This window comes from Diplodia corticola, assembly GCF_001883845.1.
Source record: "Diplodia corticola strain CBS 112549 chromosome Unknown scaffold33, whole genome shotgun sequence".
Taxonomy (NCBI): domain Eukaryota; kingdom Fungi; phylum Ascomycota; class Dothideomycetes; order Botryosphaeriales; family Botryosphaeriaceae; genus Diplodia; species Diplodia corticola.
In genome coordinates this window covers 161,486-185,622 of record NW_017971512.1, presented here as the reverse complement: position 1 = coordinate 185,622, position 24,137 = coordinate 161,486, and the positions used below count along the sequence as shown (strand labels likewise).

Here is a 24,137-nt window from a genome sequence, read left to right as displayed (position 1 = left end):
CCCTCAAACCTTCACATCCCCCCCAAACCCCACAGGCCTCCTCCCCGGCTTCTCGGGAAAATGCGGCACAATAGCCAACGCCTTATACAGCCTCCCCATCCCATTCGGTCCCCTATCAACCAACCTCTCCGCGCCCTTCTCAATCCTCTCCCTAAACAGCTTCTTCCGCTCCCCCTCCTCCTTATCCCCCACCTCCCCCTCCCCATCCTTCCCCCCCGCCTTCGCCTCCTTCCCCACCACCTTCCTCACCAACATCCCCGCCCTCTCCCTCACGCCCATCGCCTCGAGAAACCCCGCCTGCTCCACCGGCCCGTGCACCTCCACGCCGGGGCTCGCCGCGATCGCCGCCTCGGCCAGCGCCGTGAAATCCACGTCGGCGCTGACGTCGACGAGGCCGGGCAGGGCGAGCGGCGACACGGGCCGGTGGTGGCGGATGCCGCGGAGGGAGTTGGTGGGGACCGAGTCGGGCGGGCCGTAGTCGAGGATGAGGGCGGCGCCGGAGGGGTGGGGTTTGGTGGATTGTTGTTGTTGTTGCTGTTCTTCGTTTGCGTCTGATGCGGATCCGAAGGCTTTTTTTTGGGGCGAGGAAGCGGCGGCGCCGCCGATGCGTTGGGCGAGGTCGGCGGCGTGGGAGAGGGATTCGGGCGAGATTTCGATGACGGAGCCGGGGGTGCGGAGGAGGGCGGCGTAGCGGGGCGAGGTGTGGGGGAGGTACATGCTGTGCGGGGTGGGGCTTTTGCTCTTTGTGAGCTGGAAGTCGGGGACGGGGGTGGCGGCGCGGAGGGAGAGCGGGGTGTTGAGGGAGGCGTGGGTGGAGCGGGGCGGGACGGGGGAGACGACGAGTTCGCGCCATTCGTTGGTTTTCTGTTGGCGTTGGTGCTGTTGGCGGGCGGCGACGGCGGCGGCGACGGCGGCAGGGTTGGTGAGGTCGGCGGGGGCGGCGGGTTCGGGGGTGGTGGGGGTGTCGGTGGGTGGGGGTGGTGCGACGCTTTCGAAGATGTGGATGGGGAGGGCGTCGAAGAATTCGTGGGCGACGATGAAGGGGGTTTTGGTGATGTCTAGGGCGGGTAAGCATGTGGGTGTGCTCTCGGTGGGGAGAGAAGGGATTGGTATACCCTTGGGGATGAGACGGATGTCCTCAGACCAGACTATTTTCAAGTTGTTGTACTTGCTGATGCTTTCGTGGCCGATGTCGTTTTCCTTCAGCGGAGCATCGGCGCAGAGCAGCTTGTGCTGGGCAGCGCGCAGGGTCGGGCTGGCCTCGATGAGATAGACCGTCTCGATGGCGGAGGACATTGACTTGAAATTCCGGATGGCCTGTACGCCATCAGCTTCGGATGTCACGGATTGCGCAGCAATTGGGCAATACCCGCAGCATGTCGTCCATCAGCGTGCCCCTTCCCGGGCCAAGCTCAATCAGCTGCACGCCCGAGCTCTTTCTGCCCTGAAGCATCCATTCGGCGACGAACCACAGCCCAACAAGCTCTCCGAATATCTGCGAGATCTCGGGCGAGGTGATGAAGTCTCCCTTCTGGCCGAATTGGTCGCCGCCTTCGGGTCGCGACGTGTAGTAACCGCTGTCGGGCGCCGTGAGGACCTGTCGCATGTACGCTGCCACGGGGACTGGACCGGTCGTCTGGCGGTGGTCAGATGTCTCGCGCGATACTGCACGACGGGGATTGAGGCACGGTGCTTACTGTAATAGCTTCGGTCAAGGTCTTCGCCAGCGGCGTCGACCACTGGCGGCCTTCATTCGGCGAGCTGGTAGACGACCATCTTGGGCCGAGACAAGTCGTTCGCGGTGCGCGCAGCTGGCCGGATCCAGCGCGATTCAGGAGACGGGACGGCAGCCTCGTAGGTATGCGCATGGTTGCGGGGAGGCGGCGGGCGGGGAGCTTTGACGGCGCATGGCGGCCGAGGTCGCGGTGGGTTGGAGCTTGGGAAAGTTTCCCGCGGCGCCGCACGAGCTCCGCAACACCTCCGTCAACGACATCGTCATCGACCCCGCCACCCACACACGCTCGTTCCCACCCGGTCAATTCGCCATGGCTGGCCCGTCGCGATGGGCCGATGGGGAGGAGGACGCCGAGATCGAGGCCCAGCGCAAGCGCGAGAAGGAGGAAAAGAAACGCCAAAAGGCCGAGAAGCAGCGCAAGCTCGAGGAGCAGGCCCGCCTGGCCGAGGAACGCCGCAAACAACAGCAGGAAACTCCAGCCGCCGACCAGGACCGTCCCGCCAAGAGGCAGAAGGTGGCTTCGCAGGGCGACGAAGATGGCCCGAGACGGCTGTTGCGCTTCGCCGCGCCCAGCTGGGGACCTTGCCGCCGCGTGGACAATTTCGAGAGGCTGAACCACATCGAGGAGGGCTCCTACGGATGGGTGTCGCGCGCCCGCGAAACCGCCACCGGCGAGGTTGTTGCCCTCAAGAAGCTGAAGATGGACAACCAGAACGACGGCTTCCCCGTCACCGCCCTGCGCGAGATCCAGACGCTGAACGAGTCCCGCAAACACCGCCACATCGTCGATCTGCGCGAGGTTGTTGTCGGAGACACGCTCAACGACGTCTTCTTGGTCATGGATTTCCTAGAGCACGATCTCAAGACCCTCCAGGAGGACATGGCCGAGCCTTTCCTGCCGTCCGAAGTCAAGACACTGATGCTGCAGCTGACCTCCGCTGTTGGCTTCCTCCACGACCACTGGATACTGCATGTATGCATCTCCCAACCCCCATTCTCACGACCTTGCTAACTCACTCCAAGCGAGACCTGAAAACCTCCAACATCCTCATGAACAACCGCGGCGAGATCAAAATCGCAGACTTCGGCATGGCCCGCTTCGTCGGCGACCCGCCTCCCCCAGACCTAACCCAACTCGTCGTCACCCTCTGGTACCGCGCCCCCGAACTCCTCCTCGGCGCCAAAGAGTACGACAGCGCAATCGACATGTGGAGCCTCGGCTGCATCTTCGGGGAGCTGCTAACCAAGGAGCCGCTGCTGCAAGGCACAAACGAGGTCGACGAGCTATACAAGGCACGTTCCTTCCTCCCCCATCCAACCTTCTTTGCCGCCACCCCTCACTAACCCACACCACCCCCACAGATCTTCAAGCTCTGCGGCCTCCCCACCCCCCACTCCTGGCCCTCCTTCCGCCGCCTCCCCAACACCTCCTCCCTCCGCCTCCCGCCCAACCCAGACCCGCACTCCACCACCTCCCTCCTCCGCGCGCAGTTCCCGTTCCTCACATCCGCCGGCGTCGACCTCCTCTCCTCCCTCCTCGCCCTCAACCCCGCCTCCCGCCCCGCCGCCGCCGCCGTCCTCGCACACCCGTATTTCGCCGAGAACCCACGCCCGAAGGCGACGGAGATGTTTCCGACGTTTCCGAGCAAGGCGGGCCAGGAGAGGGGGAGGAGGAGGAGGGCGAGCCCGAGGGCGCCGGGGAGGGGCGACAAGGCTGCGTTGGGGGAGGCGGGGGAGGCGGGGGTGGTGGATTTTAGTGGGATTTTTGCGGGGGGCGCGGGGAGGGAGGAGGGCGGGAAGGGGTTTAGTTTGAAGTTGGTGTAGGGGGAGGAGGGGGAGTGTGTGGGACGGATGGGTCGGATGGGTGGATGAGGTGAGGGCATGATGCTGGACCTGGATTGGTGGATTGGTGGGCTTGTGGGTTGGGGGGTTGTAAGACTTTCGCGAGAGGAGGGGAGGTTATTTGTGGGTTCATTTTGAAGAAGAGGAAAAGGGGGAGAGAAAAAAAAAAAGAGGGAATACCTAGGGACGGAAGAAGGTTGGGAAATGCGCAACTAACGAGCGCCGAGGATCGGCGTGAATATGATACCTCCGATAGCGAAAGCATGGATGAAGATAGCGATCTATTCTCGAGCCGGATCTATTCCTCCTTGTGAATCTGATAAGGTACCTGAGCCGCACAGACCGAAGCCGGACCGAGGCTGCATACCGCAGTATAAAATGTCCAGCCTTGTCCTGAAGCACTGAAGCACTCAAGACGGAATAGGAGCTCGGAACACCTTCTGCAAGCACTACTGTCTGTCTTTCGGTGGTTTGTCTCTTCGCATACATCTAGAGTGACTCGGACGTTGGCGCCAGCCTCGTGATTTTACGGCCTGGTTCTCCGCGCTGTCCCTCTGTCTGGTGATTGCTGATTTAGTTCACGTACCAGAGGGTCGGGGCGGCCAGCTGATAGATGCGCCGGCCTCATGCTGATTTACAGCTACGTCCTTCATTCTGGCTTAGAACTATGCCAGCAGTGAAGTTCCCTGCTTCGAAAATTCACCTCACAACGGCGGAGAAGGCACATGCCACTGTGCCGCGTTTCGACGGCTGTGTTTATTGTTTACAGGAGCCAGGATGAAATATTCATCGCACGCTCAACTATATCCATCACCGCGCACGCCTCATGATGAACAGCGGCATTTTGACTTTTCGTAGCAGCGCAGAAAGTACGCAAATCAGGCGTTTTGGCGTAAGCGCGAGTGAAGAAGCACTGGAGTTTGACTCAAAGCCAGATAACGAGACCACAGTTCTGCGCAATTTGTCTCAAGGTGAAGTCCTTGTGAAATCCCCGCGCCGTGCATCTCACCATTCCGCGGTAAGGATACGAGCATTTTATGCAGAAGACAGGAGAGTATCTTCACCGTGGCCCTCCGCGCTCTCCCGTCGTCTGGTGACCGCCCCTCACGCTTGTCTGCGTGCAAAGCGACTGTGAGCCAGCCGATTAGCGCACCACCCGCAATATAAAGACGCTCCTCAGCCTAACATCAGGCTTCACCGTTGCGGAAATACTTAACTTCGTTTACTCTCTACATGCGAACTGTCCTCTGGGAGTGCTGTCTGCGAGACTTCCAACTTTCTGGGGGCCGGATTGCAGCACGCACCACGCGCATGGATCCCAATCATCACTTACACCTCATGACGATGAGCAGCAGCATTGTAACCTTTGGGGGCAGCGCAAGGATTCAGCACGTCCACGATGTTCCACCGTAGACATTGATGGAATAGCGAAGGAGTCATGGCAGCGTCACACGCCCGAAGTCAGTCATGGCGCATAGCTTTGCCGCGGAGACGGCAAGGAAGTACACCGTATGTGTCCTTGTTGAAGCTTGTCTGTTGCTTGCGTTCCCGCCGCCCATCAAGCAAGGTGAGGGACAGTGCGTGGCTTCTGGCTGGCATCTGGAGCGCTATATAAACCGATTCCCAAGCCTGCGTTGTCTGCGTAGTCGCAGCATGCAGGTGGCAAAGGATCCTATCCAAACCACCTGCTGTGGATCAGGAGCGGTTCCGAAGCGGTCCCGTGCATCTTCCAAAGCATGGACCGCAGCACGTGGAACCCACGACCGTGGTATGTGAGCAGCCCATGAGTACTGCGGGGAGGCGATGCTTCGTTCTCACTTTGGTTTCGTTGTATCGGACACAACCTAGAGCATGACAGACAGCCACTCTATTATTTAGAGCAGCCTTTAATTTGACTCGGCCGAGCAAAGCCCCGCACTTCCTCTGAGCTCCAGCATGTCCTGTCCCGCGAAGGTCGCTTCCACTATGTTATCATGGTGAGCTTCAACACTTTCAATCATTGGTAGTGAAAATCGTCGTTCATCAGTGTCGAGGTGCGCAGCCGAGTGGAAAGCAACACAAGGTCCCGGAGTTGCTTGCTATAGGCGCAGAAACGGCCGGCAAGTGCGCTCCATGATTGAATTTATTCGTGCTATGAGAGTAGAACACTTGAGTCGATGTGGGTAGAGAAAAGGAAAATGGCGAAGCAGAGTCGGGATTTATGATGGAAGCTTCCGGCGGGCGACAACGGGATCACGGTGTTAGGCTCGTGCCATGATGGCATTGGCAAAATTGTGCTACCGGTATAAAGGCTCCCTCGCAGTGGGATTTTTCATACTACACGGAACTCTTGCGACCTAAAACCTCTTTGATGGTCTTACATGCTGCTCGTTGTAGCGTTCACTGTGGTCTTTGGTGGCTTTGTGGCTTAGGCTCTGTAGTATGTACGTATGCGCATTACGTCGGGCATATTGGGCTGACTGGCTGGGTGGCTGCCACAAACAATGATGGAGCGCGCCATTTGATTCTGAAGCTGACTTGCATCCAACTAGATCCTTGGTTCACCATCAACAGTGGAATCAATATAGCAAGATTTGCCGTGCAAGTAGCGTTCGATGTTTAGGCTGAGTTTCAGTAGCTTCAGTAGGGAGAGATTTCCAATAATACCCGGTCAGTCTGTTGACTTGGGATAAAGATGATCCTGCAGACCCTTGACACTGAAAACCGCATATGTATTTAGCGTGGAGCGCATCTGTGGGGCCGCTTTGCTGAATTAGTAAGAGAAAGCGCGTCAGCCCCAACAGACTCGGCCTTGTCCTCGATGCATCCGACATCTCATCCATCCGACGCCCTTCTACAAGCCTGATTGCCGAGTATGACTACTTCTCAGACAAAGGGCACATCTCTTTCCTCGCCGACAAAATCCATCGTCTTCCGCGTGCGAGGACTGACGGCGGTCGACGGCGGAGATGGTCTACAGCCAGGCTCAGCCTTGTCGTCGGCGATCAAGTCACGCCTCATCAGCGATGAGGTATCTCAAATCCAGACCTCGGTCGCCATCATCTCCTCGTGTTATGACGCAGGAAAGAAAGTTGGCCTGGTCGCTTTCCGCGGAGCGGTACCGTCGTTTCTCTCCACAGTATTCAAGAACCCACTTCAGGAAATTCAAATCGAAGTGGGCGAGGATGACGTTACCTTTGACTGCAACTTCTTTGGTTTCACCCAGCTCTACAACGTCAAGGCACCAGTTCTTGCAGAGTAAGCAAACTGTTTCTCTCATCACCTGCTTTGAATCTGCTCCGACTGAAGTCAAATAGTGTCATCGCCATAACCGGGCTGGATGGCCATGCATACGGCTCATGGAGAGGAAAGGGAGATCTGTCGAGAATGTGGCTCCGCGACTTTTTGTCCCAAGATCTTCCTCAATGCCGTGTTTTGACCTACGGGTACAATTCAAAATTGACCGGCAAGAGCCGGGGGCTCGAAAGGATCCTTGACTATGGCAGAGGCTTTCTCGAAGAGATTAAACAAGTTCGCACCACGGACGAGGTGAGCACTCTTTCGGTCCGGATAAGCTAAACAAAAGTCCTCATGTGCGTATAGGAAATGCGGCGACCTTTGTTTTTCATCGCTCACAGTTTTGGAGGACTCATCCTTGCCCATGTAAGAAGCATCATCTGTACCCGATCCAGTTACTGATGCATATTAGAGTCTCGTGAAAGCCGTCCTCTCCGCAGACAGTGCCAAAGAGCTTGTCTACCATGCTACTTACGCCATCCTATTCTTTGGAACTCCCCACCGGGGTCTGTCCGTTGATGACATCCGTGGGCTTCTGTCGGATCATGATCATCCAAGACACGGGTTGCTAGATCAAATCAAGCATAACTCAGATGCTGTGATTGATCAACTAGGCGACTTCAAGAATATCATCCAGGATAGGAAGATTGTCAGCTTCTATGAAGCGGAGCAAACCCCACAATTGACAAATGTGAGTTTTTGGAATTCACACAAATTGAACCTTGCTCAATACAGCGCAGGACAATGCAGCTGGAAGATGGCAGCGTACGGGTAGTTTCGCTACGGCCGTTGGGCCAGACTCGGCACTTCTTAATTTGCCAGACCACATGGAAGAGAAGATCCCGCTGTCTTCTGATCATTCGATGATGGTCAAGTTTGATTCAAAAGACAACAAAGGCTACCAGATTGCCATCAGTCGCCTTCGCAAATTCGCGGAAGAGGCTAGCTCCACAGTCGCTACAAGATTGAGCTTACATACGCTACCTGAACAACGAGGCCATAAGGGAGCGAGAGAGACTCCAAACGATTCCGTCACGTTGGCGGATGATACAGTGGCCTCGAAGCCACCAAGCTGCTGCCGTGATCGGCCGGAAGCCAGCTTCTCCCAGAATGATCTTGAGTCCCTGGCCTCCACTGCGTACGAGCTCTTCACTTCACTAAAAGTGAGGGCTTCAAGCACAGATGGCACACTGAAAGATGTTGAACAGCCTCTTTACAGCTTCAGGTGTGCTCTCATTCACCTCACAAGCAACTTGGATCTTGTTCTATCAGGCCCCGAGCCTGCAGAAAAGCTTCATGCTATGGCAATGAAATTCGCGAGGACACTAAAGGCACTGCATAAATTTGTCGATCATGAATCGGAGGACATCGACATCAATGCTATGAGAAACGACTTGAAGAGCCATTCCGCATATGCGCAGAAGCTGCTGGACACTGTACTTACGTAAGTTTCCGCCGCACCTGTGCACCTAGTCTCACACTCCTAGTCACACAGTAATGCACGCTAAGATTAGGTTCAGCAGGGACTTGGAAAAGACCAGTACACCAAAAAGCGGCCTTAGCCCGTCTGGTGATGGGGCCAACGATGCTTCTCTGAATATACACGGTTCAACAGTGGTAAAAAGACATGCTCCAATGCTTTTCCACAGTTCCCTTCACACACGTCCAGAGAGAGGGCCAAAATCCATGATGGCTTTGGAAATGCCTGGCAGAAACCTTGGGTCGTCTTTCATGGCAATGCCTAGCATGGGTCCCACGGTTTCGCCTCCGCCCTCGGCGATGAAACAAGTGGCAAACGATGCTGCGGTCTTCACAATCAGCACTAAAGAAGTGCCTGAAGCGAAAGCGAAAGAGCCACCAAAGGATTTGATTGACATTAACGTCCGACGAAGGATTGCTTCTGCTAGTATGCAGGACAAGCTTTCGCAGAAAATGCCGTATCTGTCAGGCGGACAATTTTTTGACTATCTTCCAGAAGTGCAAGCTGGAAGAAATCGAGATCCTGACCCTGCCACACCTATGGAATGGACAAGACGACTGTCCGCCGTGCTGCCAACGCAGCTAAGCGATAAACGCCAACGTTCAAGAGAGTTTTCCGACCGGTTGTGCAGACTCAATGTTCACATGTCGGAGTTGCCCAAGCGCGATCGTGTAAACTTCAGGAGACGTTTGGAGGAGGATGGGCAGTTCTTGAGAGCTATTGAACAGGCACGCAGCGAATTTGGCGAGTATGCTCTTGTCAGGAAGGAAATCCAAGTGTACGAAGATGACAAGGAGGATGATGCGTAGTGTTCCTCAATGAGCCAGGGAAATCCAATTTGTTGACCAACTCATTCAAACATCTCCATCCTGACGCCCCTATCACACAAGTTCAAGAGATATGCTGGCCACGACGACATCACATCCTCATTTTCGTGCACTCTCTGAAGCTTGCACGACCATCTTTCACCTCGAGCATAACAACAGGAACGTTTGCCTTGTACGTCTCTTCCCCGGGAAGGTTCATAGGCGCAGAAAATCCTGCCACATGTTTTATCGTATTACCGCAGATCGGGCATCCTTCGGTCTTGTTGATAGCCGTGATGCATTCGCTACAGAATCTGTGGTCACAAGGGCGTATGCTACACCGATAAATTAGCGTTCATATAGAACGGGGGTGACAATGACTTACACGCAATCGCACAACCTCTTCTGACAGGTCTTGCACTTCGTCGGCTTGGACGGGTCGACTTCTTCGCTTTGGTCTTCGGAAACGCCAGCCTCTTTATCAAGAGCGCTCACGCTCTTGACCGCGCTCACGCTCTTGACCGCGCTCAATGTCTCCGATGGCCCAATTCTGTTCTCTGGTTCCTCGTCGACGATCCAGAATGGATAGCCCGCGTCAGCGTACGTTTTGGCAGTAACTGGTGTGGAGGGCGGCACTATATGAGTTGCTGCCTCGAATGTCGCTGCGTCGAATATCTGGACGTTGATGAGCCGAGTACGGGTCTTTTGCCACTGTGGACCAGGGATGGCATCCGTGTAGATGTCCTGCATGAGTTTCCCTCCTACTGCGACGCCCATGTTTTGTAGTGTGTTGACCGCCGAAGTTTTTCCTTTGTCAGAGTACGTTTTGTTGGTGTTTGTACTCGCAGACATCGGCCGCTGGGAAGGGAAATTCTGAGGAACGAACATCGGGTCATGCCATGTAGAAGTAGAGGCCGGATTGTGAGGTATTGCACGGAATGGATCCGAACACATCTGTGCATGATCACATACTAGGGGAGAGTAAGATCGTTCAGATGGGGACTGCCCCGAAGAGGATTGAAGGTAGCAAGCCTTCGATAGTAGTCAGCTACTGTACCACAACACAGTCCAATCGATTGTCATACCCCTAGCACGAAGCTCTGATCAAAGTTCTCGCCTTGGTGGTCATCAATAAAATCGACAACCTTTGGCTTCCGGCTATGATGATCCCATCTCATCGAGATCTTTGATCCTGTAGGGATATTCTCGTCCTGTGGGCTCTTGAGGATGTCAAGCTGGCCGAATCCAGATAGGAAAAACTGAGTGTCCTTATAGATGTCGTTGGAGATCCGTGGAGTGATCTCAATCTGGAGGCCGCCGATCTTTTCTTCACCTGTGACCTGGCCCTCCACTGTGTAGCCTCTGCCCACTACATATATTGTCGTAGTTAGCAACATGGGACTGCTTTTGAACACAAAGGAATACATACGTGGCATGGCTACAAACTGACGGACAACTCCAGGTTCAACAAGAATACCGTCAACCCAGTTTTGGCCGGGTACGAGGACGTAGTCTTGCTTCTCCGAAGGGTCCCGAATGGAACGCCCGGTGACGGCGTTGATCTCACCAAGATTGATCCTGACTGCGTATTGGGTCGCGCCGCTACTGCCTAGGTGTTCAAAGGCCTCAAGTTCGATCCACATGGCCTCCCGTTGCCACATCGGAAAGAAGATGCCCCCCTTGGAAGCAACGTCTTGAGGGAGGATGTGGCTGAATGCGTTGACGTTAAAAAGGGGGAATGTTCCAGTAGATGCGGGAAGCGGGTGAATTCTGTTGTCATCCGGAAGCCGGCTTACATACTTTGTCAACTCGGTACCGCTCCTTTACTTTTTTGAGGGCTTACATTGTTCGGTGGAACCGAATCTCAAGATTGTCGTCCACAAAGAGTGTTTTCGAAGCTGCCGTACCTGATGCACTGAGCTTTGCGGACATCGGGCCCTTCGGAGCCTTGAGATCAAGGAAGGCTGAAACAGTATCTCGGACGTTGATTTTCCCTTCAAAAAAAGTCTGAAGGCCCATCGACCACTTCAATAAGCCTTTGCTGCTGGGGCGCATTGACCGTCTCGTTGACCCAGTATAACCTTTGCGGGTTGGAGATCAACGCGAGCCCATCGGGCTTCACAATTTCTGCAACTTTTAGCTCGTACCAATGAGGTAAATGCACTGAGGGATGTACCTGGATGGTCCTCAAACAGTTGACAGAGATCCGTCTGTGGGCTGACATCTATCGAGATGGCCTTTCTCTGAACCCCACCGTCGTCATAGCCTGCTTTTACCGCGAGGTCCTGGATTTCAAGCTTCATGGTCCTGGTTCCCTTTTTGAGGGTGCCATACGAAGCCTGAATGGTGAATGGCAGTGTCAAGAGTATGAGATCGGAAACTTTCAACATATAAGGCACAAGGCTGGCTAGGCAACCATTGTTACACAAGCGTTTATCCTATGCCGGGATGTACGTGTCAGTCCCGGCAAGGCTGGAGAGCGCAAGGCTGAGCTTAGTCTTTTCGAAGAAGCGAATTCGCACAAGCCAATCAGAGCGAAGAGTCAGCCGCGTATCCGATGATCACAGCCACGAACTTAACAAGGAATGTCACATAGATGAAATGTCGGCATAATAGGTGCTGATGTATATGAGATTTTGCAAAAGTAGCGATTGCAGCTGTGGAGTCACTGTGAAGTGTGAGAAATGAAAAAGCAGAATGCCACCCCTGTTATTCCATGCACTAATCCCGGTTCCCTGAGTTTTCCCTATGATAGAGCTTCAGTGCGGGGTGAATTTTCGGGTCCGCCCACACAGAACCGTTGAGTCTCCCATGTTGAAGCCCATCGAAGCGCCTGGTAGCTCAGTAGAAAGTAGGATCGTACGTGGTACCTGTCCTTGACGTGCTCTGTCACAAGCATCGCACGGATGCGGTTGCCCGTGGTCACTGCCGGTATGCCGCTGTAAAAGCCTAGCATGACTGCAAAAGACTGAGGCTCATGGGGCGGTGGAGTGGTCAAGGAATTGCAGCTATCCTGAGCCGTCAGATTAGAGATGACGATCCATGTAGATCCATCCACTGCCTTGAGCCAAGTGGGGTGAACCTCGTCATCGTAGGGAGAATCGGCGGACAAAGCTGCTGCTGTAAAGGTACCAACAACCCTGACTGCCATTGCCTCAAACGTGTGGTAGCCCATCTCATCCATTGAACCAGCGGGGAGCGGGAAGACTCCAATGTCATTGGGATAGACGGCTTCTGTAAGTGTTACGGGCGCTTGACCACCACCAGGAAGATCGTATGTGGGCCTTCCGGCGACAAGGGTCCGTGGAAACACTGGGTAGGTGGAAAGATATGGGCATGGGGGCAAGGACACCGAGAGACCGAGCCAGCTGGCGTTGCGGCCTTGCCGAAGGATCTCCCGAGCAAGCGCAATAGTAGCTCCCAGCCGGTCGTCTGCAGCAAAGTCCGACGGATCAAGCATGACTCCAAGTATACCCATGATGCTGAAGACCATGTCGACTGGGCGCGATGACGTGCGCACAAGCGCGCACTGCCAGATACAGGCGTCGCGCATGTCATCTGTATCCATGTAATTCGACGATGCGAATTCGAGGGCTGCTACATTTGGCAGCAGAATAGGATTGACGGCACTCAGTGTCTGTCCTTGGGGCTTGTCAGTCGATGGCCTGCCGAACAGTGCAGCTTCGATCAGTAGATGCGGTTCTGCCTCTTTAGGAGCATCGGGTGTAAATTCGAAGCATCCAGCGTTGCAACACCCAAGGACATCTACCAAAGGCATCATGGCAGACTTTCCAGGGGTGACTACCTCAACTCTGCCGTGCATTGCTTCACCGGCAATCTTCAAATGGATCTCGCCAGCACCATGTGTCCAAGCAAAGAGGACAGCAACCGATGGAGGGGCTACAACCTCCTGTAGCGTCCATCCCCGGTGGATCCAGTGTGTTTCTTCCTTGAAAGGTGCGAGGAACCGCAGTCCGCTGGGGACAACGATACATACAGCGGCGAAGGTATACATCCTGTACATCTCGCGAATCTGCCACCGCTTGTCTTGCTTACTCGTCTGCATGATACATAGCCGGTCCAGCCACAAGTACGGGGCATCACAGGCTAATGATGCTGTGCATGCATCAATGAGAACGTCCAAGCCGATGGGATCTGCATCTTCAGCGCCCGAGACAGAAAATTCATGCGTACTCGGCGCGCTGTTGTTGGTGGGTTGATTTCCTCGCCATACGTAGGAGAGCGCTGCATATTGAACGGACGGAAACTCGGTAAACTCGACGATTCGTAGGCTTTGCTTGGATATAACATCTGCGCAACTCAAAAGGCGGTATCTCTCAGGGGTGGCTCTTGACATGATGTCAACAGGCTCGTCGCTGATCCGTGAGAGCTCATCGAAGGGAATGTTGCAAATCTCTTTGAGCACCGACTCCTAATCGTAGACCAGTCAATCTTCTCAGCACCAGGCAAACACTGTTATGCGACATACTGGTGCACTTGTATTGCCATTTCCCGCATCATCACCCAAGAGTAGACTTTGTATGGCCTTCGTTTGCCCGGAGATCTCTTTGGGAAAGCCCGGCAAGTAGGCTCCTATGCGTAAATGTGCTTTCCGTCGCGCTTGTGGATCCGGAGAGAGGCTCATCATAGGCATGTTGTGATGAGAAGAGAGACGCAGGACAATTGCCGAGGGTCCAAATTTCGCTGATGGCGGCATCGGCTTCGGCCCGGGGCTACCCTTTGCTTTTCCCAGGGCTGCCATGATTCAGAAGACAGAGCTCGTGATAAGACGTCTACGATTTGATTCGCGGGCGGCTATCTGTATTGTTCTGCCCCACACATAATACACCACCCCGTACTCGCCGCTTTGCCTTTTCGCGTCCTCGCCACTTTTACAATATTGTAAGAGAGGCAACTTGATCACAACGGCCGCTTCAGTCGGATGTCGTGGACTCAAAGATCAACTAGTCGGTACGCAATATGGCACCGGCAAGGAACCACCATGCACGGGTTTCGGGTTCCCACCATTTTTGACGCTTGGTGGGGCTATCAGTCACTCAGGCTGGTTCGGTTCTGTTAGCGACGCATGCAAATGTTCCGATGAACTCTAAGAGGGTCCCGTCATTCTCTATCCTATCTTCTCCATGCTTAGTATGGATCAAGTACGAATATCAAGCGTGGAAATTGCTTCGGATAAGCTTGAGGAGCTGATAGCAAATCTACAAGTGTATGTATACAATGAAGCCATGTGTTGTGGGTATCGGAGAAGCGAAAAAGAAAACCGGTTATGAGGCGAGTTTAAAGTAACAAAAACTTTTGATATCCTTACGTCATTCCTGAGGTTATGCCAACGTTGTACATAGTGCCATGCGAAGTTCTGTGCCTCTGATGCAGCTGCTGTGTTTCCTCCACTCTGATGTGAGACGGCTCCTGCACGTCCGTTTGTGAGGCATGATGCGAAATCCCCTCGTTCTCATCTTGTAGGAGCTCGACGGAACTCGTATCAACCAGATCCTTCTCCAGATCAGGGTCTGTAACAAACCACCGACTCCGAGGCACGCCTCTTGACAAGCCGCTGCTGGTCTTTCGGTTCAAGCGGTCTCGGTCGTAGTGGTCTCTGTGACCAGCCCACCACTCAATCTCACCATTGTCTTTGCGCAACCTGCCCGGGAAATATTCCTTGATCAAGGGCTCCACAATGGCTTCTCTCTCAACCTCTCCGAACAGCGGGTCTCTTTCCAGGGTGACTTCCAGATCCATCAAGGCATCCATGACCTTGTTGCCCAAGATCTGATCCCGGAGTATCAGGGGAATCAGCTGCATCTCAGGATGCACACTGCATCCAGCAACGTAGATGTTCTGCATCATCCCGAGAGCGGCCACGACGAACAGGTACCAGGAATTCCGCTTCATCCCTGCCACAAGCAGCAAGAGCACCAGCCACCCCACCGCAAGGGAAAAGCACACAATCCGAGTAAACCAGAAATCGAGCGGAAGGCCGTTGAACGTCCGGACGAAAGGCTCCCCACCGACGTCGTTCCTGAACAAGCCGCACTGTTGCCACGCCCGAGAGAGCCGCGGACTCTCAAACGTCGACAGATCCTCGAGGTCGTAGCTCAGCCCCAGATTCCGAATGATCATGATATCCTTGGACCCGTTCCCGGCCGTCACCGCAAACGTCTTCCGGTTCGTCCTCTCCTCCGGCAGCTTCTCCGCCCGCCACTGCGGCAGCAGCCCCATGCCCGCCGCCAACCCCGTCCCCACCGCCGTCACGACAAACGGCAACCAATCCCCTCCCCGCACCCACGGCACGACCGCCACCGCGCACTGCGCCGCCGTCACCCCGAGATGCGACACGCGGGCATACGGCGGCGCGCCCGCGCCCTTCAGCGGCGCCCGATCCCGATCGCCACTGCCACCACCACCACCAGCCGGCTCGTAGATGGCGATGCGCAGCGCGCGGCCGAGCTGCCCCCCGCGGTCCCTCCCGGCCTGCACGTCCAGCCGCTCGCGCTGCCGCGCCATGAACAGCTCGTTGTCGCGCAGCAGGCGGCCGACGACCCAGTTGCGGTTCGCGCGCGCGTACGCGCTGCGCATGTTGTACACCTTGCAGGGCACCTCGGCCGCCGGCATCAGCCGCCCGTCGCCCAGCAGCTGCACCGCCGCCACGAACGCGTACGACGCCCACCCGAAGCTGAAGCAGACGGGGGCGAGCTGCCCGCGGCCGGTGGCTTGCGCGAGCGCTTTTTGCACGACTTCGCCGCCGAGGAGGAGGAGGAAAGGGAGGAGGTCGTGCGGGTTGCGGAGCGCTTGGAGGATGAGGGCGGTGGGGGTCGAGTCTGGTGTGGTGGTGGCGGCGGCGGCGGCGGCGGCGGCGCTGTTGGTGGAGCGGGTGCGTAGTTCTTCGGTGGGGGACGCTAGGGTTGGGGATCTTGTGAAGGGAGACATGGCTTTGATGTGAGGGCGAAGCCCTGTGCGTGGTGTTGACTGTTGTTGTTATCGAATTGAACGCGAGGATAGAGGCATTGAATTGTCGACAAGGTTGAGTGGTGGAGCATCGGGGCTGCTGTAGAGGTTCTGCGTACGGGTTTTATACAGGAATATGGGGCTCTCGTTGCGGTGAGGCCTGGGGGCGCCTATCTCCCAGCCCTATTGCAGGTGACACAGTGGGGGGTCGATTGCCTGATTTCGTCCTGGCATTCGCCGCAGGCTCCCAAGCGAGCCGAGACTGCGCTGCATAGCCTGGCTTGACTTCATGCCAGGCTAAGACGTATGTACGCCTTGCTGCGCCCCATCTCTCTGCCTGACAGTGGCCTTTCAATCGCTGCACAACACCTGTACGCAAAACTTCTCTTGGACAAGCGAATCCAATCGACCATGGGACTGGTGCGGGGTCAGCGCCGATCACGCTTCGCCACTTCCCGTCGGACCACCTTGGAGCAAGTAACACGAGACTCGGCCGGCATCGCCCTCGAAAATCAGAGTGATAAGTCATCTGTCAAGCTCAAGCCATCATTGACTCCTAACCGAGCCCAAGACTGTACTCAGTTCTCAATAAACGCCCGCATCTCTTTTGCTTCTTTCGAGTCTTTCCCAAGCTCGGCTTCACATTTCCCAACCACCTTCGCTTGCTCCACCCCAGTTCCAGCCATCTGAAGCTCCTTCTTCCAAGTCAAGGCCAGATTGTATCTACATATTCCAGTGTCCGGGTGATCTGGTCCGTACTCTCTCTCGTGGATTCTCAGAAGCTTTAGCTGCATTTCTTCAGCCTCTCGCAGGTTTCTTTGCGCCCAATGAATGGCTGCTATGTCGGACTGAACAGCCAACAGAAAAGGGAGGACTCTCTTGCTTCTAATCGTCACAGGTCGCTCCTCTTCCTTTCTCCCCTCCAATTTGGCTTCCAGCTCTTTCAGTGTTCCAAGAGCCTTCTCCGTCATGCCAATTCGTTGATAGATGGCCGCCAGGTCGTAGTGAGCTTCCAAGCTCTTTTTAGGGTAGTCGCTGAGCGCAGGCTTCTGTTCTCGTTCTTTCAGAACATGTACCTGCAGCTCCACAGCTCTTTTTCTCTTATCACAGTCGGACTCCTTCTGTGCTTGTTCGGAGAGCACAGACGCAAGGGTACTGTCCACTTCCAGGAAATCGAAGCGTTGCCCCTCGCTCGAAACCTTCTTCTCCCTCAGCTTCAGGTCCGAAAGCAGCGATCCTGCCTCATGCAGCTGCCCGAGAGACAGGTATATCTTGGCCAGAAGCATTTGGCTCTGAAGGACATCGGAATGAGTGTTTCCCAAAATTTCATCTCGGGCCTCAAACGTCCTTTCTGCGCTCTCCTTTGCTTCCTCCCACTTCTCCATTAAGCAAAACGTCACCGACATCTCATGGCCTCCAGCCAAGACCAGTGGATGCGCGGATCCCAGTTCTGCAGACATTTTGCGGAGCAACAGCTGAAGGTCGACCAAAGTCTTCTCTGAAATGGGTCCTTCTGAACTGTCTCTTTCGGTCAATAGTCTTTCGAAATCTGCCGAGAGAATCCTTGAATGCCCTTTGGGAAGGACGGAACCGAGATGTTCGACGGCCAGACCAAGGAACTTGGATGAAATAGTCATCAATTTGTCCGCATGCGCGCTTCCTTCGTCTCTCAGATAGAGAGCGTGGCGTCTTACAAGGACTCCAAACTTTTCCTTGGCCATTGCATAGGTTATACTCTTGTATCTTGTCCTGGCCCGATCGAGTCCATTCATGATGCTTTCGAACCTCTCGATAAGCGTGCCCGTCTCCTTGAATGCGGCTACATTGTGGTTCATCGTGGCCAGGCGTGCCATGTTGAGCACCGTGATGGGATGGTTGGGTCCAAGCATCCTCTCGCTTTGCTCGAGAACCTGAATCTGCAAGGCCCTCGCCCTCGCTGACTTGCCCAGCAGGTCCAAAACTTCGGCCAAGTTGCCCTCGCTTTCGATGGTCTGCGGATGGCTTTCGGGCAGGCCGTCCCTATTCTGCGCGACGACGTAGGTAGCAAGCTCTTCAGCATCGCTCCAACGCCCTTCAGCGCAGTACAGCTGGACCAAGGTATTCAGTACATCCATCGCCCTGTAATGGTTCCAGCCCAGCTTTTCCCTCAGGTGGTCGAGTGCCTCCATGCACCTAGTGCCGGCCTCTTTCAGCTTCCCACCAAGCAACTGTATCGCAGCATCGAGATGGACAGACCTCAGCGTCACCACATGCTTCGGTCCCCAAACCGCCCGCATACCCTCAAGGGTCGCCCCATTGATCTCCAGCGCTGTCTCATACTGCCCCATCTCGTAGCAGACCCTCGCATGCAGCAACCCGCAGTCCAACCTCCCCCTCTCAACCCGCTCCAACCGGCTTTCCACTTCCTCAATCTCCCGCCACCGCCGCACCGCATCCCCCTCCCCCCCGCCCCCAGGATCCAGCCACGCCCGCACCTCCCTCAAAACCCCCTCCCTCACCTCCCTCGCCTCCCCCCACCGCCCCCGCTCCACACACCCCCTCAACACTCTCACCCTCTCTTCCCACCGCTCCCGCCGCCGCGGTCCCCCATCTCCCAACAGCTCCAGCTCCCGCTCCCGCTCCATCACCACCTCCCCAACCACCTCCACCCACTCCCCCACCCGCCTCCCCACCAACCCCTCCCAATCCCCCAAATCCGCCTCCACCCTCCCCGCCGCCTCCTCCACCCACCCAAACCCCAAACACAACCCCGCCAGCACATCCCCCGCCACCAGCCTTCCTTCCTCTTCTCCCTCCGTCCCCACATCCCCATCCCCACCCACGCCCCCAATCCCAGCACCACCACCACCACCGGCCAACCACCCCTCCAACCTCCCCCTCACCTCCCCAAACTCACCCACCCCCCAACACACCTGCGCCCTGCTCAGCAGTATCCCCACCCACAACCGCCCGTACCCCGCGTCCGACATAGTAATAGTAGCACTGCTACTGCTACTACTCTTCCTCTCCAGCTCGACCCGCCGCTGCAATTCGAGCAGCGCGGCCCGCGCGCCCGTAAGATCGCCGAGTCGGAGGCGCGTCATGGCGAGGTGGAGCTCGGTGGTGGCGAGGGCGAGGGAGAGGGGGTCGGGATGGGTGTGGGTGTGGGTGTCGGTTTGGGTGTCGGTTTGGGAGGATTGGGGGAGGCTGGCGCCGCGTAGGAGGTGCAGGGCGCGCGTGTACCAGTCGTGGGCTTTGGGCATGTTCCAGGAGGCGAAGAAGCGGGAGGCAGTGGCGAGGGCGTGGGCGTGGGCCGGGGAGGAGGAGGGGGCGGGGGCTTGGGGGGTGGTTTGGGGGGGTGGTGGTGGTGGTGGCGGTGGTGGTGGGGACGTTGGGGATGTTGGGGTGGGGGGTTGGCTGGGTGTATAACTATAGGGGCTGTGGGAGAGGATGTGGTGGGCGTCGGGGATGTAGGGGGAGGATGATGGGGAGGAGGGGGAGGAGGAGGAGTCGTTGGGGGTAGCTCGTAATGGGGTCTGCCATGAGCTGGGGGCCTTGGATGGTACTCGGGATGGGACGCGGCGGGGCGGGGGTGCTGAGCTCACATCCGCCGGCGGGAACGGGTCGCGTTGACAGGAGAGCTCGATGAAATCCAGGACGTCTTTCCGTTGTTCGGGTGACAGATCCGAAATCTGGCGTTGCGGTCAGACAGTCTGGGTTGCATGGTGCTGGATGAGTGGGAAACCGACCGTGTTGAAGTACCTGACCATGGGCCGGCCCTCTTTGTCTTTCTTCCGAGCGAACAGTTTGTCGAACTTTGGACAGCTGGTGGCTTGATCCTGGCTCTGCGGTTGCAGAGATGTCGGTGATGATCTGAGCAAAGCAATGCCTGATGTTTTGCCCAAATCTCCCCAAAAGTCGGCGGCAACCATCGCTTGGACTATCGGGACTGTGTTGCCATGGGCGATGAGCACGAACCGTGGAATATTCTGCAGAGTGTCAACCGCACGACAAGCTCCAGCCGGTGTGGCATTGAATACCTTGTCCAATAGCAGCCTGTTGATACCACGCTTGATTCGTTCAACAGGAAAGACGTCTGCGTCGTTCCCGGCTGCCGTAAAAAGGAAACTGCCCATGCATGGTGTTTTCCTGTCTCTGAACAGGCTCACGAGACTTTCGTCTTCTTGGTCATGAATGACAACCAAGGCTCTGGTCTACCGGTTCAGTCATACAAACGAGGTATACAAGATTCGAACCCAAGGGCGACATACGTTGCGCTTTCACTCGAGTATTCGCCGTTCTTTGGGACCTCTTTCCACGGGAGAGGATTCAAAGTACCGCGTTTGGGGCCATGGCGCACGTCGAGCATACCTGTGAGCAATATGTCCGCGCGACGATATGTTGGATCTCCGGTGGTCGTTGGTGGGGTTACAGACAGCGCTGGACAGAAAACGATGGCCAGGGTGCGAGGGTGAAGGTGGGGTGCGCACGTCAGGAAAAGTCAGCGTGCATGAGCTGAGCTGCATGCAGTTGTTGTTATCACACTGCAGGCGGGGCCATGTCTTTCGCCCCCACCTCGCCGGCGTCACATTCCGTCGATCTCCATTTCTCTCTGTCGGTGATAATGCCCCAGTCTTCTCCGCCCTTGCATCGGGAGCCGCACGATCAAATTTCTTACTAGCTTCTAGTAATCCCTCCAGCTAAGCTTTTCGGAACTTGCGGCAGCGCTTCCCAGCAATCTCGAACGCTCTATCCTGGAAAGAGGTACGTGACTGATGGCCTTATTTCGACCTATGTGTATCGTTTGACATGACTCAAGCGAACGGAACTGACTGAGAGCCGTGATAACAAGCATCGATCCCGTTCATGAAAGCCGTCTCCTCCATCTTGCCTTGGCCGTACGGATGGATCACATCCGAGGCATCGACGACTACAAAGTCAGGCTATTTTCCTCTAGCTACGATGATTGGAAAGAGGCCGGAAAAGAGCCGTGTGGCTTCCTGAACTATCCGAAAAGAAAGAACTGGACGGTGACCGAGGACGGCAGCTGTGTCCCGCCTGGCCCGGACGATCCTAGCTTTCATGAAAGCCACCGCATGGAAAGCTTCCTACAGTCCTGGCTCTTTTTCGGGCTGATACAAGCTGTTCTCGGATACTCGAATCGCATCAATTTCGAAATATTCAAAGGAAGCGGCGCCATCGAGGAAAGCGTCACCACGAGCCATCTCCCCCGTCTCCTGAACAACTGGGACGACTTCGAGAGGCAGGAAGACAACAAAAGGGATCAAAGCGTAAGAATGGTTCGAATCCAGATGGCGCTGGACCGCGCCCGGGGCGTGGTGAAGCGTTACTGTTCAGTGGAAGAAGAGGGGGTTCAGGGTTCCCGACGGAACGACGAACTGATAGACGACAACTTGGCCCTGTCGCTGATTGTCCTCGGGGAAACGCTTTCCTATGCCAAAGCACGCATAGTGGAACGAGCCGGCTTCACCATCAGAGGCTGGCACGGCGAAACCTCCGCCGGTTGGGGCACCAGCAAAGCCGTGGTCGACCGAATGAAGATGTCCTGGTGCCCAAGAACCGTGGCCATTCTCACGCGCCAGCTACGCGGCAATACCACTGCTCTACTTGAGGCCCACAAGCTGTACCCGCAGCTCGGAGAGCCCAAGCACCACAAATGCTCCCGTGAGCAGTGCAAGTGGACGTCGTTTGCTAATGGCGAAGCATATGAGCGGCGGCATACTGATAGTTGCCCGTGCAAGGCTTCGGGCTGCGACGATCGTTGTCTAGACGCCGGCCCAGATTTGAAAAAGCTGCTCGACATCATCAGGGAAGACAAGATCCCCGTCTTCACGCTGGCGAGCAAGGAACAGGGTGGCCCCCTCTTAGTGAACGTCAAGAAGGCCACTGAGGTCTCCGAGTACGCCACAATCTCCCACGTCTGGTCAGATGGCTACGGGAATCCTGATTCCAACAGCCTCTGCCAATGCCAGGTCGACTTTCTCCAAAAGGCGCTAGCCGGGGCTCAAGAGAAACGAGGCCAGAAGGGCAAACCGATTGCCTTCTGGATGGACACCTTGGCGATTCCGGTCGGCGACAGCAAGGGAGCAAAGGAGATGAAATCAAAGTGCATCCGTCGGATCCACGAGACATTCGTCCAGTCAAAGTACACGGTTATCCTCGACGGCGGTCTAATGCAGACCGGCATAGTCGGGGACGACTATTCGGCTACCGCCGTCAAGATCCTGGCAAGCGGATGGATGCGTCGCCTATGGACTCTTCAAGAAGCTTATTTGAGCGAAAGACTGTTCTTTGCCTTCAAAGACAGCAGCTTGGACCTCGAGGATTTGGAAAGCCATTACCATGAAGCGAGCGATAACTTGGTCTCGGATATGCCGACTGCCGCCAGAAACTATTTCCACAACCTCCTCGGCACGGCGAGACGGGCGAGAGTCCACGGCTTGAGCCCAAAAGAAGGCATCGACCTCATTTCTTCCGTGTGGAAAGCAGCGAACTGGCGTACAACCACATACGGCGAACACGAAGTTGTGGCGTTGGTGTCTCTTCTGAATCTCAATACCGATGATTCAGATCATGCCCAGGACATTAACAGAGATTTCGGTGCAGGCGAAAAGTCCCCAATGGTCATCGAGCGTAACATGAAGCAATTCTGGATGTTGCTTGAGGAACTCTACCCTGGATCCATCCCTGCTGGAATGATCTTTCTCCCTCCACCCAGACTGACAGAACGCGGTTTCGGGTGGGCTCCGAGGACGTGGATGTCTGGCAAACAGCTTGAACACCCCGATCCTCTCCTCCTGTCGGCTTTGACTCCTCCAGGCATCTTGAGCATGGACCACGGCCTCCTGGTGCAGTTTCCCGGATTCCTCCTGCATTCTACCGAGCAGACGTCACAGAAGATCCTCCTTAATATCGATAAGAGCCTGACGTTCCCTACGGACAGCACCCTCTTGGAATGGTACAAGTACAGAAAGGCCCAAGATGACGAAAAGGATTACCACTTCATCCAGCAGCCCGTGACAGCGCAGAAGGACTCGAGAAAGTATGCAATCATCCTTCCCCGCGAGCGGCCTGGTGCAGTGGAGGAGATAGGGCTGCTTGTGGAGATTGAGAAGAGACAGCCCCAAAGGTCCTTCGCCGACAGCCAGGAAACAAGGGTCTTCCATGTGTCGATCAAATTCCGGATCCTGATCAAACGGGAAACCGCCTCTCATCAGGATGGGAGTTTGAACAAGTTTTACCAGGACATGCACACTCGTGGAAAAGACCCTCCCGTCTTCGGTGAAGTTCTCGGCCCAAGCCAGAAATGGTATGTGGACCGGAAAGAAGACTCGAGGCAAGCGGGACCGGCGCGGGGGTATCCATCTGGATTCGAGGCTCAGGAACATGTTGAAAGACCGTCTCGCGCTGGCGCCGCTAGCGCTATCACAAACTTTCTATCAACATTTTCCAACAGCATCGGTAAAAAAGCCGAAGAACAAAGTGACCAAAGTGAAGAGCTCGTGCCAATGCCCCTCTCGGGGGGCTCTAGAAGTAGAAGGGTTTGGTAGTCTATACGTTTAGGGTATATGGTAATGACGAAGCAACTTTTGGGTTCCACAAGTCATGTTGTCTATTTCTACTTGTCATTGTACACACACTCGAGCCTCGGTGGTTTGGAGATTTAGATTCCCTCGTAATATTTATTCATTGACTGCAGGTACTTGACTTGACGGTCTCCGCCATTCTTGCAACGCAGTACTTGATCATATGGGAGCCTGGATCCCGATAGGCGGACCACGGCTTTCATCGCAGCTGTGTTTATCGTTTTGTCGAGAGCGTGAAGCTTGAATTCCGGTTCCTACCCTTGTCAGCTTCGACGAATCTCATGCACATATCTTAATTGTGTATGGAACAAACCAGAATTGAAACATAAATTTTCCCACTGAAATGGAATCAGCATCCCCAGACAAGATCAAAGTCATCTGACAATAAAGCGGCATCAAGGTTTGGTTCGGCGACAACTTGATGTGATGGAAATAAGGTAGAACCT

General features: G+C 55.6%; 8 protein-coding genes across 8 annotated transcripts; 4 read left to right on the top strand and 4 right to left on the bottom strand.

The window, feature by feature from the left end:
* Positions 1-3: 3 nt before the first annotated feature.
* BKCO1_3300055 (uncharacterized protein) lies at positions 4-1,868 on the bottom strand (the record flags this gene model as incomplete). The annotated part of the gene is made up of 3 exons (XM_020274554.1): positions 4-1,317; positions 1,370-1,636; positions 1,698-1,868. The coding sequence occupies 3 exons, from the start codon at positions 1,866-1,868 to the stop codon at positions 4-6; spliced, it is 1,752 nt and encodes a 583-aa protein (XP_020129407.1).
* Positions 1,869-2,045: 177 nt separating this feature from the next.
* BKCO1_3300054 (protein kinase) lies at positions 2,046-3,559 on the top strand (the record flags this gene model as incomplete). Its single annotated transcript, XM_020274553.1, has 3 exons — positions 2,046-2,708; positions 2,759-3,028; positions 3,098-3,559. The coding sequence occupies 3 exons, from the start codon at positions 2,046-2,048 to the stop codon at positions 3,557-3,559; spliced, it is 1,395 nt and encodes a 464-aa protein (XP_020129406.1).
* Positions 3,560-6,431: 2,872 nt separating this feature from the next.
* Positions 6,432-8,301, top strand: BKCO1_3300053 (inversin o89019; the record flags this gene model as incomplete). Its single annotated transcript, XM_020274552.1, has 5 exons — positions 6,432-6,814; positions 6,874-7,105; positions 7,160-7,219; positions 7,266-7,544; positions 7,594-8,301. The coding sequence occupies 5 exons, from the start codon at positions 6,432-6,434 to the stop codon at positions 8,299-8,301; spliced, it is 1,662 nt and encodes a 553-aa protein (XP_020129409.1).
* Positions 8,302-8,350: 49 nt separating this feature from the next.
* On the top strand, positions 8,351-9,142 carry BKCO1_3300052 (uncharacterized protein; the record flags this gene model as incomplete). Its single annotated transcript, XM_020274551.1, has 1 exon — positions 8,351-9,142. The coding sequence occupies one exon, from the start codon at positions 8,351-8,353 to the stop codon at positions 9,140-9,142; it is 792 nt and encodes a 263-aa protein (XP_020129408.1).
* Positions 9,143-9,251: 109 nt separating this feature from the next.
* On the bottom strand, positions 9,252-13,793 carry BKCO1_3300051 (uncharacterized protein; the record flags this gene model as incomplete). The annotated part of the gene is made up of 9 exons (XM_020274550.1): positions 9,252-9,474; positions 9,525-10,171; positions 10,225-10,508; positions 10,569-10,930; positions 10,983-11,146; positions 11,199-11,266; positions 11,316-11,478; positions 12,003-13,571; positions 13,629-13,793. The coding sequence occupies 9 exons, from the start codon at positions 13,791-13,793 to the stop codon at positions 9,252-9,254; spliced, it is 3,645 nt and encodes a 1,214-aa protein (XP_020129411.1).
* A 671-nt stretch (positions 13,794-14,464) lies between these two features.
* On the bottom strand, positions 14,465-16,087 carry BKCO1_3300050 (uncharacterized protein; the record flags this gene model as incomplete). Its single annotated transcript, XM_020274549.1, has 1 exon — positions 14,465-16,087. One exon carries the CDS (start codon positions 16,085-16,087, stop codon positions 14,465-14,467), a length of 1,623 nt encoding a protein of 540 aa, XP_020129410.1.
* Positions 16,088-16,683: 596 nt separating this feature from the next.
* On the bottom strand, positions 16,684-20,453 carry BKCO1_3300049 (kinesin light chain; the record flags this gene model as incomplete). Its single annotated transcript, XM_020274547.1, has 3 exons — positions 16,684-19,776; positions 19,834-20,293; positions 20,356-20,453. 3 exons carry the CDS (start codon positions 20,451-20,453, stop codon positions 16,684-16,686), a joined length of 3,651 nt encoding a protein of 1,216 aa, XP_020129336.1.
* A 535-nt stretch (positions 20,454-20,988) lies between these two features.
* Positions 20,989-23,655, top strand: BKCO1_3300048 (het domain protein; the record flags this gene model as incomplete). Its single annotated transcript, XM_020274546.1, has 1 exon — positions 20,989-23,655. The coding sequence occupies one exon, from the start codon at positions 20,989-20,991 to the stop codon at positions 23,653-23,655; it is 2,667 nt and encodes an 888-aa protein (XP_020129337.1).
* Positions 23,656-24,137: the final 482 nt, after the last annotated feature.